At 38.1% G+C, this 15,102-nt stretch overlaps 1 protein-coding gene across 4 annotated transcripts in view; it reads left to right on the top strand.

Moving 5' to 3' along the window:
- TBC1D23 (TBC1 domain family member 23) overlaps positions 1–14,433 on the top strand; it is a 48,365-nt gene extending 33,932 nt beyond the window's left edge. For 2 of the 4 annotated variants that reach the window (XM_075914153.1, XM_075914320.1), the window contains 7 exons: positions 529–638; positions 2,052–2,194; positions 3,415–3,459; positions 6,324–6,412; positions 9,054–9,189; positions 10,702–10,896; positions 12,721–14,433. In XM_075914153.1, the coding sequence (XP_075770268.1) occupies positions 529–638; positions 2,052–2,194; positions 3,415–3,459; positions 6,324–6,412; positions 9,054–9,189; positions 10,702–10,896; positions 12,721–12,802 (800 nt within the window). In that variant the 3' untranslated portion in view covers positions 12,803–14,433. Of the gene's footprint in view, positions 1–528; positions 639–2,051; positions 2,195–3,414; positions 3,460–6,323; positions 6,413–9,053; positions 9,190–10,701; positions 10,897–12,720 lie in introns of those variants that run through there. The other 2 variants (XM_075914230.1, XM_075914263.1) reach the window with 2 other exon arrangements.
- The last annotated feature ends 669 nt before the right edge of the window (positions 14,434–15,102 follow it).

Raw genomic sequence — 15,102 nt, forward strand, 5'->3', positions numbered from 1 at the left:
TTCCGGAGGATCGGGGCCAGTGTAGACGCTCTTTTCCGGCTTTTTTAAAAGCCGGAAAAAAGCGGCGGACATTTTTATTTAAATGCCGCGGGGGATATTTAAATCCCCCGCGCATTTCCCTACTACGACTCATGAAATTTACATGCCCCTTCCGGAAAAGGGGCCAGTGTAGACGTAGCCCATTAGTGTAGGAGTCTAATTGTGCTAAATTGTAGGATCCGGAATTAATAGGACCATTAGTCAAAGTGGAAACTGTTTTGACATGCTCTCCATCTGATCAAATATGAAACAGACAATTATTTCCTGGTGTCTGTTTTATGTATTTTTTTCTTTTATTTCATTACAAGAAGTTTGTTTAGAGGCTCTGTAGCATTGAAATGAGAAAGCAGAAGTAGGAGTAGCATTTGGCTGCATTTTTGTAAGTCATTTAGAGTAAATGTTGTCATTCAGCAGTCTGCAGCAAGACATGATCAAATGAGTCATTCAGAGTTGGCTCTGAACTTCTTTTAAAAATGTTCTTTCTATCAGCACTCCAGCAGCATTTAGCAGACATCAATGTGGATGGACCTGAAAATGGATATGGCCACTGGATTGCTAGCACCTCAGGCTCAAGAAGTAGCATAAACTCCTCTGTTGATGTAAGTGTATTTATAGATCAGATTATGCATCTGAAAATGACAGGATGCAGTGATTTTGTTTTGATTTCTGTGTCCATTCCTTAGTGCCTTTCCATCCTATAATTTAGGACCCAATCTTGCAGTTAGATTTGTGTGGAGATTTTTGAACTAGTGTGACACCAGTTCACATCTGATAGAAGGATTCAAGCCATAATTTGTTGCTCTGTCCAATAGATGTAGATAAGATGGGTCCTAGATGGCCTAAGTCTACCCTTCTCTTAACTCAAGTTTTTCCTACAGAATGTATTGCAACAAAACATAATTGTTCTTAGCTGTATATTAAATTGCAGATTATAACCATATTCAGTCCATCTGGAAGTAGCCTGAAGTCATCTTTTCTTAGAGAGAATCTTTAGAGGAAATCTCACATTGTTTCAATAAAATAGATACCATTTTTAGATATTCATAATTTTGGAGTACAGGCAGTCCCCGGGTTATGTGGATCCGACTTACGTCGGATCCCTACTTACGAACGGGGCTTTTCTCGCCGCAGAGGATGCAGGCGGTGGGACCGCCCAGACGCGCCGCAGTCCTGCCACCCGCGTCCTCCGCAGTGAGAAAAGCCGCTCCGCGTCTCCCTGGTCTGCTGGGGGCGTTCCCCCAGCAGACTAGGGAGACGTGGAGCAAAGCTGCGGAGGACGCGGGCGGCAGGACCGTGGCGCGTCTGGGCGGTCCCGATGCCCGCGTCCTCCGCGGCGAGAAAAGCCGCTCCACGTCTCCCTGGTCTGCTGGGGGGGGGGGGGGAGGGCGCAGCTAGGTGCAGCACTACTGGACCAACCCAGCAGCTCTGCCCCAGCGTCCCCAAGAGCAGCTGGGGTGCTGCCGGGTTGGTCCCGCCGCGCCAAGGGTCAGCGCTACCAGACCAACCCAGCAGCACTCCAGCCGCTCTTCCCCAGGCGTGTCCGATTCAGCTGCTGCTGGTCAGTTTCTACAGCGGCTGAATCTGGACGCCTGGGACAGAGCAGCTGGGGCGCACCTCCGTGGCATTTCTACATTCCTTCCTTTCTTGGAATATTCCAGGAAACACATTTCTTGAATCTTCTGTTCCCCTACTAGTAATTTTACTATAGTTGATAGAATCTGACTTTAAGTTTGATATGCAGTTACATATTTACAGATTAGATATGTTTCCTCTCAGTAGATTTTCAGAGTATGGTTCCAAGAATTAATGGAGCTTGCGAGCTTATTTTGTAAAACAGTCTTTACTCCTGTATGGCTGCCATGCTTTATAAACCCTAGTTTCATAATAAACAATATTATTTAGAACTTTCTGGTTAACAATTACAAGTGATCACACTCAGTATTTTGTAATTTAACAAATTTATTATAATAAAGATGTTGTCACATTTCATCTTAGAGCAGTTATTTTTACAGGGTGATTCTCCTAATGGTTCAACTGATGGAAAAGGAGTCAAGTCCTTGGTAAATAAAATGACTGTTGCTTTGAAGACTAAATCTGTGAATGTGAAAGAAAAAGTTATTAGTTTTATTGAAAATACATCAACTCCTGTGGACAGGTGGGTTATTTATATGTGATTATGATTATGAATGACTCCCCTTTTCAACTGGATGTTTTTGCAAGTATGAAGATTAGACTAAATAATAAGAATCAAGAGAAGATAAACTGAAAGTTATCTGCCTTTGAATGTGTTTTATTTGTCTTCTCTTTTCTCCTTCTCTTTTGGAATTTCATTCACTAGCATTTGCAATATATCATCATCATAAAGTGGCCAGTATCTTCACCTCTATCTCTGGATAGAGATAACATTGAAACTACCATTATATCACTGGACAGGTTTCTCTCTTGTAAACTTAATAAAGGCATTTGGAATGGGCTTTTAAGTGTTAGACTCCTATTGACTTCAGTATGAGCAGAGCTTAATGCTCTAGAAAATTTACCCTTAATCTGTATTCTAAAGAGTTTTACCCAGCTCATGTGCATTTGCTTAAAAGGAAGGAGCTGAAGCAAAAAGAAATATGAAAGGTGATTGGTTGACCTGACTTTGTGGCTTGAACACAGAACTGAGATTTGTGAAATCCTGGATTCTAAGCATAGTCCTAGTATAAACAACTTCTCCTTTCAGCTATTTGAGTCTTGTTTTCCCAACTATAAAATAGGAAAATTGATTTCACAAGAGGTTCTATGACCATTTTAATTTTAAAGCACTTGTAAAGTTGAATATCTGTCATCTAAATATTTGTTGCAAATAAGTCTGAATTTGGTAGCCTATTATTAACTCTTTCTTTAAAATTACTGTAAGCCTTAATAGTTGCAAGATTGTTAAAGATGAATGTAGTGCACTAAGATATTTCCTTGTTAGTGCAGATCAGGATAGCCAATATAGTGAACAATGGTTTATCAAATCCTCACCTACTTAATTTTTAGTCAGACTAAAAGGGTTGTATTCTCTGTTGCAGTGATTCATTTACCACTTGCAGCATGGTTTAGGGCAAAGTATCTTGTAATAAAAACGCTCTTTTGTTTCTATTGGACCAAGCATTCAAATAAGGCTCATGTACACATCACATCTGTTGTAGAGATTCCTCTTTAATAGAATTTAAACTTCCTGTGGTCTCTGGCTAGGTCTGCTGAAATATTGCTGGATTTTATTTGTAAATATCATTCCTGATGAGGATGTGTAGGGGGAAATTACTGATACAGAGCACTTATTTTTTACATAGGCTTTTTTTGTTTTGTTATTTATTGTGTTCTGTCCTCTGCCCCAATTTGCTATAGAATGTCTTTCAGTCTTCCCTGGCCAGACAGAGCAAGCATGGAGCGGTAAGCCAATGAATAGGCCAATCTGACTTAAAAAAGTCTTTGTCCTTTTTAGCATGTCTTCACAATGTTGGTAAGCATTGGTCACACTGACATAATCTCTGAAATTCTATAAATCAACTTTAAAAAGCTGTGCTTTGCATAAATCTGTTAACTTTTTCTTGTGCTTTTCTGCAGGTTAGGGAGGAAAAGGGCAATATTTGCAGTGCTTTCTTATTCTATTGGCTTTTCTTCAGTCTTTGTTTCCTTCCTCTTTATTTTTATGAAATCTTTTTTTTAAATCCAGTCACTTATGTTTTGCATTTTATTAATTATTTGTTGTAGGGAAAGGTGACAGAAGCTTTTATTTAACAGGCATCAGTGTTGAGCTTCAGAAGGGGAGAGACTTCAGCTTCAAAGGAGACCTTTTTTACACGGTTCAGAAACTATCTTCAGAGCTCAGGGTGATCTAAGACTGTTAAAGTCCTCTTGGAAATTTGTCAGCAAATTTTAAAACTACTGTATTTCTACAGAGACATGGTGAGAGAGAAGCTTTTGAGCTTACACAGACTTCTTTAGATTAGCTCAAAAACTGCTCGCTCTCTATCTGTGTGTGTCTCACAGCAGCAGAAGTCAGTTCAATAAAAAAAATTACCTCTCCCGTCTTGTGTGTCTAATGTCTTGGGAGTGATACGGATATTCCCAGCACATTCATAGCATGTGGTAATGGAATATGCTGTTCAGAAGGGAGATGGTCACATTATGAGACCAACTAACACTGAGCTACAGAGACAGGCATATCTCTAAACTGTCGCTCACCTCATTTCCAGAGTTAACTATTCCACACAAATTTGATATCCCTTCACTTTTAATCTTAAAATTATTTGCATCAGAACCAATAATGAAACTGAGGCTATAAAAAGTTATTTATGATAAACCCAAGAATCCTCAGCATTTTCTGCAGGAAAAATACTTTGAAGTCCCTCATTTTGGGGTCTTCGTCACACATTGCATCCCACATATGAGTCTTGGCAGGTTGAACTGTGTGGAGATGGGTGTTGAAAAAAATCATAACTTTAAAATATCAGTTCTGTTTTTAAGGATTTTGGTTCACTCGTTTCTAGTAGATTTGCACATTCTTTGAGATTGGGGAATATCATACTGTCTATGCTGGTCACCCAGTATTATTAGAAAAGGGAGATAGCATTGGGTGAGCAAAAATTATGATGTTAAGAGTATCTGTGTGTGTATTGGAAAGAAACAGGAATGACCCAGTAAATCTGAGACCTAGGATTATTTCAGGATTTATAAAGCTACTTTAAAAAAAACTCTAAGGGAATGTTAACATTAAACTATAAAATTGTTTGTTTACAACTTTTTATTTATTTTTATTACTGACAGACCATGCTACCTTTGTTTGTTATTAAGAAATATTGTGCATTGATTTTGTACTTGTCCCTTAGGAATAGTGCTCCTCTACACACAAATCATCTTTCCTTTTCCACTAAAAAGTTGTATTAAAAATATTAGCCAGTTAGTGCATTAGTTTATCTTGATTTTTAAGTCTATGCTTTTCTTAAAATTCAGATGTAGAAAATGGAAAGAAAACATTTGTCCCATTGATTTAGTCACATCAACTCTAACTTTACTTGCAACAACAGTGAGATTTTGTAGGTTATCAACTGAATGGAATTAGATTAAATGAGATCATTGACCTGTACCAAAAATTGTTCTCATTTAATGCTGTTTAACAGTAATTCCAGTAGAATTCCCCATTTCTAATTAATATCGTGCAAAATTTTATATAATACGCCTTTCTTTTTTTGCTTTTGCTAACCGTACTCTATTAATGCAAATATGATCTCTCTTTAAACCCTAGCTATGAATGTCAATTAACCTATAATATTTTTAAACATACCTTCTCTTGCCAAATCAGTAATCTACAGTATTTTTCCTCATTCTTTTTTTCTTAAAATTCCATATGCACAAAAGTCTAGCTAAATAAAATAGAATCACTGTCCTCTTGGATTGTCAGTGTCACTGATGCTTAATGTTGTTTGTCTAAAGTCACTAATGAGAACATTTTTATATTGCTTTTTTTATACAAGCATATTTCTGTTTTTTCTCAATTAACAATTCGTTTTTACATGTTCTTTCTCATTTGATAACTTCTACCCAATTAGTCCTAGAAGATTTAGTAACTTACTACTTTTAAATAAACATTCATGGATAGAAAAATATCAACTTTCTTTTATATAGTACTAAAGCTATAGGTGCCCTTTTGGACCCAGTTCTCAGTTGTACATGAATAAGTGTGTATCAGTATATTGGTTCAAAACAGGAACAGAGCTTTTTAAATGTTTAACTGAAGCAATTTTTTCTGTTTGTAACTGCACAGTGTCATCTTTTAGGACAATCTCGTCAAGAGTAATCCTCTTGACAGTCTAGTAAACAGTCAAATGTTCTTTATTTTCCATCCACCCCAATCTACAATCCTTCAGGGGACGTAGAGCATGTTAAAATGTTGTTCAGACAAACACTGGAGTGCTCATCTTAGTATGTCAAAGCACCACCTTAAATATGTTGGATTTTTAGTGTTTTTTTGCAGTTCGAGAGAATGGTTAGAAGTTGTATGTAAGATGCAGGACTGCCTACCTTTCAGTACAATGCTTAAAAGTGTTCAATCTGGCAAATAACTGCATTGTCACTTTCACTAATCTGGGGCTTGCTGGGCCACTCCCAACTTTCTTGCAGTAGGCTTTATGAGACTGTAGTTTCCTCTCTGGTTGCACAGATTCAGTTGCATTTTGCTATTGCATGCTGTATAGGAGATGTTATACCAATGGATCTTAAAATATTTCCCCCCCTGCCCTCTTCCATGCCAACAGACACATTAGCAGCAGTGACAGATTGGGAAAACCCTACCGTGGTGTAAAACCAGTATTCAGCATTGGAGATGAAGAAGAATATGATACTGGTATAGTAGGAAACTATTCTTATCTGAAATCCTCTTATTTTAGACCCATACCATCACCTCTTGTCTATTTGATTAAGTCTCACAGTACCATTGTTGTCTGTCATTAACTACAAATAACATATTTTCAATTTACAAAAATATTTTAAAATAATAATTATTCTTACTATTAATCAGGTTTGTTACAGAGGGGCTTAACAACCAAGGCAGACCAGGGCCCCATTGTGCTGGGAATTGTATAAACACAGAACAGTGAGAGTGGTTCTCCTTCCCTCCCTGACCTTCATAACTGCCAACTTTGCAAATTCATATTGCGGATCTGACAGTCAAGCAGCATTCTCTTTTTCATGCATTGTTATAAAGGTCTTGCAAGCCTATATCTGTCATCAGGTACTAGGGATGAGAAGGACTAGTCAACTATTCGACTATCCAATAAGCAAATGCTTATCAGATTGTCAAAGGATAGTTGACTAGTTGCTTCCCTTCCCCCCCCCCCCCCGCCTCTATGAGAAAGAGGCAGCACGGGGGGAGAGAAGAGGGTACTTCAAAAGCTACAGTGCCGCTTGAAGCCTGGGCTCCATGCGTCACTGCCACTTTGAAATGCCACGTGCAGCTTGGAGCCAGCTAGGGTGTCCCCGGGCTGAACGCAGCGTTCCAAAACAGCAATGCCATGTGGAGTCCAAGATCAGCAGGGGACTCCCCTGTTGCCCTGGGCTCCGTGCGGTGCTGCCACTTTGAAACGCCGTGGAGAGCCGAGCGTCAGGCTGCATGTAGCGTTTCAAAGTGGCAGCCACAAGGAGCCTGATGCCAGGTTCCCGGCAGCGTTTCAAAGCATCAGTGCCGCATGGAGCCGGGTCAGCAGGGGAGTCCCCAGCTGACCGCAGGTTCCCCGTGGCACTTTCGCCTTTGAAGTGTAGCAACAGCCTTAAGGTTGTTGCTACATTTCAAAGGCAATAGTGCCCTGTCTTCTAATTGAATAGTTGATGCAAAATGCATCGACTATTCGATTAGTCAATTAGTCGATATTTAACATCCTTATCAGGTATACCCATGCAACCTTGCTAATCTCCACTGATGGTACGCACTTTGGCCTGCAGCAGTGTTCCCTCTAATTTTTTGCCATGCATGTGCAGAATGCATTTTGTTATGTGCAGCAGTTGCTATGCATACCAAAATTCATGCTGTGAGGGTGCAGCTGAGAGGTTCAGAGTGTGGGAGGGGATCAGGGCTGCAGCAGAGGGTTATGGTACGGAGGGATGAGGCTGGGGCTGTAGGCTCGGGAGTGGGGCCGGGGATTAAGTGTTTGTGGTGCTGGGTGTCCTGAGACTATAGTGGGTAGAGAGGACTCTCCCTACAGCAGTACCGAGGTGCCTCTCCCCACAATGGCAGGGCTGGGACTTAGGCCACAGGATAGGCACCTTTCTTCCAGTTGCAGCAGGTCTGGAGCTTATTTAGGGACAGTAAAGGGTTGCTTGTTCCCCAGCCATGACAGGCCTGACTAACTGCAGGGTGCTTAATAAGCTGCTACACAGCTGTGCAGCTTGGAGTTTAGATCTGCAATACCTTTTATTACTTGTAACAACGAGCAAGAAGAAAATCGAATTTGATTGTCAAATCTTAAGTTGTTTGCTTGGCTGGCAGTTAGGCCGTGTGTATTCTGGCCGGCAGTTTAGACTCTGAGCGTATGAACAGCAGTGCAAACCAAAGTGCTAAGCTATAATTCCTCTGTGTGGATGCTGCGGTCACAAACTAAAAGATTTTCTTATTCATATTAATAGCTGTTCAACCAGGAATACATGTTCTTTAGATGCTTTCTAGTTGCATCATTGATTCAGTCACTGAATGCTGCAGTTATATAACTGCCACCAGGATGGGCACAAGCTTTTCCACTGTCATTTCAGTAAATTCTGTCAGTGTACACTTGTTCCCCCCCAAAAAACCTCTTTCCACACTTATATTTGCAAACAGCTTGTGAAAGTTTTCTGCCATTTCCATTTGAGGATGTGATGTTACTTAGAGTATGTAAAATGTTCAGGTAGTTTAGGTCCCCAATAAGACTTTATCTCTAGTAGTTGCGTTTTTTTAATAAAAATTATTTAACAATTAGCTTGTTGGACTTCTTTAAATTTTACATCTTTAAAATAAATTCTGCAATATTAGCAAAACCAGAATCGAACAGATACATTGTGCTAATGCAGAAGAACCAAAAAAAAACCAACCCACCCTATTTTCAGTTCAGTTGCACTGGATTTACAGTGGTGTAATTAAGAACAGAATTTGCCCCATAACTTGTAATTCAGTAAGAAATTACCTTTTTAGATGTGGATGTGCATAGCTATAACTCTAGATTGCCTTAAAGTAAACATTCTAACTAGAGGATGTAAACATAGCTTTGAAAAAAGAATAATTTATAAGAAAGGAGATGAACTCTCAAATGTGAATGCAAGATGGTTGAGCTTAGTAGTTAATGGGTTCCTTGCACTTATGTGGTTTAGCATCAAACATTCTGTTTGGAATTCCCCATTGTTCTAATTGGGACATGAAACTTAATTATTTTTATTTTAATAAGCAATAACATTGTAAACATTGAAGCGGTGACAAATGTTCTGTCTGTGTAAAAGTCAGTTTTTTCTCTTCCATATAGATGAAATTGATAGTTCCTCAATGTCAGATGATGACCGAAAAGAGGTAGTCAACATCCACACATGGATAAATAAACCAGATGTAAAGCATCATTTTCCCTGTAATGAAGTGAAAGAAAATGGGCACATGTTTCCTAGGTATTTAAAGAACTGTTTATTCGTACAAGTATTAAAAACCTATATGGAAAAGCTAGTGGTGATGTTAAATTGTTTCTGGATGTTGTCTATAACAAACAATAAGGCTGTGTCCACACTGTGCACCTCATAATGGCATAGCCATACCACTGTAAAGTACACAGTGTAGCCTTTCTTTATCAACACGAGAGAGCTATCTTATTGACAAAATAAAACCACTCCCAGCAAAGGGCAGTGGATTTGTCAGCAGGAGAGCATCTCCCACCAACAAAGTACTGTCCACATCAGTGCTTTTAATTGGTAAAGCTTTTGTTAATCGGGGTGTGTGTGGGGGGGGCAGTTTCCGTATCTCTGAGCAACAAAAATTTTACCAGTGGAAGTGCAGTGTAGACATAACCTAAGTGTCTGAGCCCATAACTAAGAGCTATATTATTTGTATTATCACAGTGCCTAGGAGCCCTGTTCATTGTACTAGGTGCTGTATAAAAATGCTTCTTGACTATTTCTATAGCACGTGTGCAGAATTTTATAGCTAGGATTACAATAGAAAGAATAGCGCTACCATCTTGGCAAAACAAGTTGTACAGAAAATATTCTCAGTAAGTTTGAGTTTATATTCAGCATCAGGGCCCAGACATCCTAGTGTTGGCTACATTCTAACTTTTTCAGTATCCCCACAATAATGTGTTGCAGAGGTACTGTTATCTCTAAATCAGGACACAGTTGCAATGACTTTTCATCTGGTCATTAGAAGACATTGGAGCATATATAGAGAGCATCTTCTATTAGGTGGCCCAGAGAGTGTGACTGAAGGGACCTAGCAAACTTGGATTGAAAGTGAAACTTGGACTTGGTAGTGAAAAGCATGGTTTCCTTTGCTCAAACCACAGTGCTTTAAGTTTGTTTCTCTCTCATTTAAAGAGAGACAGACAGCTACTTTTATATTTTTATTTAAAACAATCTACTGGAAGATATAACTTTAGAATTTGACCAGCAATTTGACCAGAGGCTGCAATCAATAATGTTTTACTCTTGCATTTTATCATAGTTCCCAAGAATCATACATTTAAACCACTTGAAAAGTCCATCTGGGTGGGGAGGGGGTTGATCTTCTAAGCATTTTACCTAGGATGATAAAGCCCAAAAGCTGTAAATATTTATGAATGCACATAGGATGCAGAATCAGGACATCTGAGATGGATTCCTGTAAGGTGTATATGTTAGCTATTGGTTTCGGAGAGATTCTGAATGTCAGGCTTCTTTGACAAACTGCATGGTGTTGCTATGTGATATTAAACAGCTCCCATGTTTGACTTCAAAAGGACTTGCATTGCAATTCTGAGAGAAGTTTGTAACCGTGTTTAGAAATTCATTTGAATTAAATATGCTGCATAAATATAAAACTTGGAATTTGAAAACTGTGAGCTAGCTCAGAGTATGAGTTAACGTTAATATTAAACTTTTTGTGTATTTCATTTACTCCATTTGTTGGTAAATGCTTTTTTCTTTTTAAAGTCATCTCTTAGTAACTGCAACACACATGTACTGTTTGAGGGAGATTCCGTCACGAAAGGGATTGGCTTACATACAGTCTCGTCAGGCATTAAACTCTGTAGTTAAAATTACATCTAAGAAGAAACACCCAGAATTAATCACCTTTAAATATGGAAACAGCAGTACTTCAGGCATAGAAATTTTGGCAGTTGAAAGGTAAGACTGTTTCTCAATTATGTACTGAACACAAAACAAAGGGCCTCATCCTGCAAAGGAGAAAGTGCCACTACCTTCCCTTGATATCAGTGGGAATCAGAGGCACTTGCCACTTCCAGAATTAGGCCTGAAGCTAACATTTTGTTTTTAGCAGCTGTAATATCCTGATATGAACCAGGACACCCAGCAGATCTGCACTATGTCTTAGGAAATACTTAGTTTCTGGATTTTACAAGAAACATGCCCTTATCAATCTGCAAGATAAATCAAGTGGCAAGAAATATCTCTCGCTCTCCATCCCATCTGTATAAATGCCTCTGAAATAATGTCCTCTTACAAGAGCCCCAAATGCATCATATGAAGAGGCATCATACATTCTTCATTGCTGAGATTTTGATCTTGGCTTATAATTTTGGAGAAGGGCAGAAAGGACATAGCTCTAAAGCAAGAGAACTATTTTGGGCTTGTTTCTCCTTTCATTACAGTGTATAGTTTTTCTCTTGGATCTTCATTTCTGTGCATGTGTGTGAAGCTCCAGTATTTAAAGGCATGAAGGAATTTTTTTTGCTTTAATACAAAAGGCTCACGACTCACACCCAGATCATGTAAATAATGGATTCCAGTTTCTTGTATGTCTGATTTTTTCCCAACCATAAAGAATCTGATCCAGAGCCTGTTGACTTCAGTGACTTGGGATCAGACCCAAAATAATTGTTTTCAGAACAAAATTAATCGAAGGCTATCTGTAAAATCTGTGTTCTGGAAGATATGCACCTAAGAGTGAATAAGGTAATGAGAGGAGCTACCTTTTTGTATGGAAAATGTCCCTTTAATCTTCTGCATTTTCTCAATGTCAGTATTGATGGATGATTTTGAAAATTATAAATATCTTTTAAAAACTAGCCCCTCAGGAATTGGACAACTGAGAATTAGTAATATGATATAGAGCCTTCAACCTAAAGATTTCTGTTGAATTCTTACATTGGACTCTTGACTTTAGTACAAAGAGCTTTCCAGTAGTATGTTCTCTCATCCTCTCCCTGGGGGAGAAGTACATACAGTGAAGCATCTTGTTTTAGAAGAACTTAAAAAAAACAACGAATAGTCTAGCAGCTTAAAGACTAACAAAACATGTAAAGCTCATGCTACCATCTACATGTTTTGTTACTCTTTATGGTGCTGAAAGACTATTTGTTGTGTTTTAAGTTTTTCCAGTTACAAACTAACTTGGATACCCCTCTAAAGCTTTTGTTTTAGAAAGGTATTTTACCTAGATCAGTAATGATTAAAAGTAACTATTATCTGATGCTTGTTTGGGTGTCCTGTGTGAAATGAGTTTGGTGGTATTGATTCAGTTCCCAGCAGTAAGTTGTCCGTACCACAAAATCAATCGACACACATGTCACTAGTTCTCTACTTAATTGGCAGCCTCTATATAGTGAGCAAGAACTGAATAGTGAGCATGGAAAATGAACTTTCTCTTGTCCATAGAAGTCTTTCCAGATTAGGATTGGGGTGCATTGGTGGAGTAATGTATGGAGAAATGTTGCCCATGCTATCTCTTTCGATGAATAAATCAGTCTTCTCTCTCCAGGATTCTCAGTCTAATACTTTTAATCAGCATTGAATTCACATGAAGAAAATTTTCTTTTCATTCCTACTATGAAGGATATTACTATTTATCCAAATAGTCTGCATTTTAAAGGCAGATTTTCTCCAGAATTTACTGAGACTAAGATAAGAAGATGAATTCAGACCTCAGTTTTTATGATTGGCATAGAAATTTGGTACAGTGTGTTGATGATCGTCCTTTCTCTTTTAAAGGTATTTGATCCCAAATGCAGGTGATGCTACCAAAGCCATAAAACAACAGATCATGAAAGTTCTGGACGCGTTGGAGAACTAATAACAACAAAAAAACTTTTAAGATAATGGTTTAAAAAAGAAGAGGAAGGCAAGATACTGTATATGGACACAAAAAGACTGCTTTCCAACTAATACTAAGCTTAGAGAACATCTCTACTGATGGAATACCTGAGTAGCAGGCTTAATATAGGGTAAATTATTAATTTCTCAGCAGGATTTCAATTCTTTTTCTGTTTAATAATTTTGTTCATTGCAAAGGTTGTTTATTATAAAGGTCAGGATTTTTAAAAGCAGCTTTAATGTAGCAGTTCAGTTGTGTAGAACTATAAAGGGAATGCAGCTCTTTCAGGTGTAGAAAAATAGTTGAAGTGTCTTAACCTTGAGAATTAGAAGTCAAAAAAACCTAAAGCCTGTAAATTTGATTTTGACTCCTGGTAGTATCAAGTGTTATCGGTCCTTAAATTTGTAAACAGAAGAGACAAAAGCTCACTAATGCTATGTACTCCTCTCAAAATGATTGGAACCCAATTCAGTGGATCTTCAACCCTAGATGATTGAAAAATGTAAACCATACCATGGAGGGGGAAAAAGTTTTAAACCTACTATGCACGATCAGGTAAATAATTTGAATGGTTAAATGACTGTTTTTAAATACAAGACTGATCTGTATACAATAAGAAATAACTTACCAGAGGATTGTAATTTTGTAATTATGCAAAATAAATGTTTCCTAGGTTGGGGCAGTATTACTATTGTAGTACAAGTGCATGAATAATTTTGAGTGAAATTGAAATTCGTGCTTCATACCACAAATTATGAGGTGAAAGTCTGCCTCCCTCAAAAGTGAAATATCTAATAAAATATATTCTTTTGGTTGTCGTTTCAAAATCTTTCAGTTCAGCACAGGTGGATTTGTACTAATGTGAAGGTGTGTTCTGCAACAAAACTAATGCATACAAATAAAACAAACTTATGATTCTGTGATTCTATGAACGTGGTCAAAACACTGAATATCTATGATAAGCATTTGTTGTTACCTGCAAAGCCATATGGATTTTTTTCCTTTGAATAACATTTTAAATTCCTTAATGCCAAATAACTGACAACTATTCTAGCAGCTTTCAGATTTGATCTACATTTGGATCACACATTAGCAAGTCTAATCCTGGAATGCCCTTATGGCCATGGAAGAGTTTCTGTGCATGCTAGTGCTGAAATTAGCAAAAACTGTGGAATGATGATTATGGGAATCAGCTGTACTGTGTGGAAACCACTTAGTATTTACAGTTAATAAAATGTAAAATTGATGTATCTTAAGAAAATAAACTGACCTTTATAAAAATCAGCCATTTTAAGTTATTTTAGTAGAAATCAAGCTAAGGCACCTTAATTCTGGAACAAATTTCCCTTTTAAAAAAAATCTGAATAAACACCAATAGAACTTGAACTATTGAAGGTATTTGCATGAAATTGCACCTGGCCCAATGCTCCTGTATTTATAGTTCTGCCTTGCGGCTGTTGTATTACATTCCCCTCTTCCTGTCCTCGGAGGACCTCTGGACTCTGTGCCTATTTCAGCAATGAGATTTTTTTCATAATGTTAATGTAAAGATGTTTGTGTTACTGTTTATAACTACAATTGTAAATAAACCAAGTACAATTTGAACATAACTTGTTCTGACAGAAGGTGTTTAATTTTGTATGGTTTGATGTCTGTTGGTCTAACTCATGTTTCTAAATAACTTTTTAAATACGGGGAGGAGAGGAATTACATACTTGAAGTGAAAAAAGTAGTTTCAGACTACAGTTCACAGGCTGCTGGTGTGTTTTATATTTTTATTTTCAAATACCTTCATATGTCAAAGGAAATATAATAGTAGAAAATCTACAAAGTTCTCTTATGTCTGTAATATAATTGTAAGTATATGGTTTGCTTATCATTAAAATTCATTCTGTTAATTATATTGGCTGATCATGGTCAGCATTGCAGGAATCCAAGCTTAAGTTTTAAACATTGCTGTTTGTAAGTGAACAAATGGTAGAATAATTCAGAAGCTGATTACAAAGCATTCCTAATTCTGTTTCATAGTTTGCTGTTATACAAAATATTGACAGCATATTAATATATAACAATTTTTTATCACTACAGGCAGTCCCCGGGTTACATAGATCCGACTTACATCGGATCCCTACTTACAAACGGGGTGAGGCAACCCTGCACTAGCTGCTTCACCCCACCTGACCAGGGCGACGCGAAGCTAGCGCCCGTCCCCCCCCCCCCCCCCTCTCCCGAGCAGACCAGGGAGACGCGTAGCGGCTTTTCTCAGCAGACACCTGAGC

This window comes from Pelodiscus sinensis, chromosome 1 (assembly GCF_049634645.1).
Source record: "Pelodiscus sinensis isolate JC-2024 chromosome 1, ASM4963464v1, whole genome shotgun sequence".
NCBI classification, from domain to species: domain Eukaryota; kingdom Metazoa; phylum Chordata; order Testudines; family Trionychidae; genus Pelodiscus; species Pelodiscus sinensis.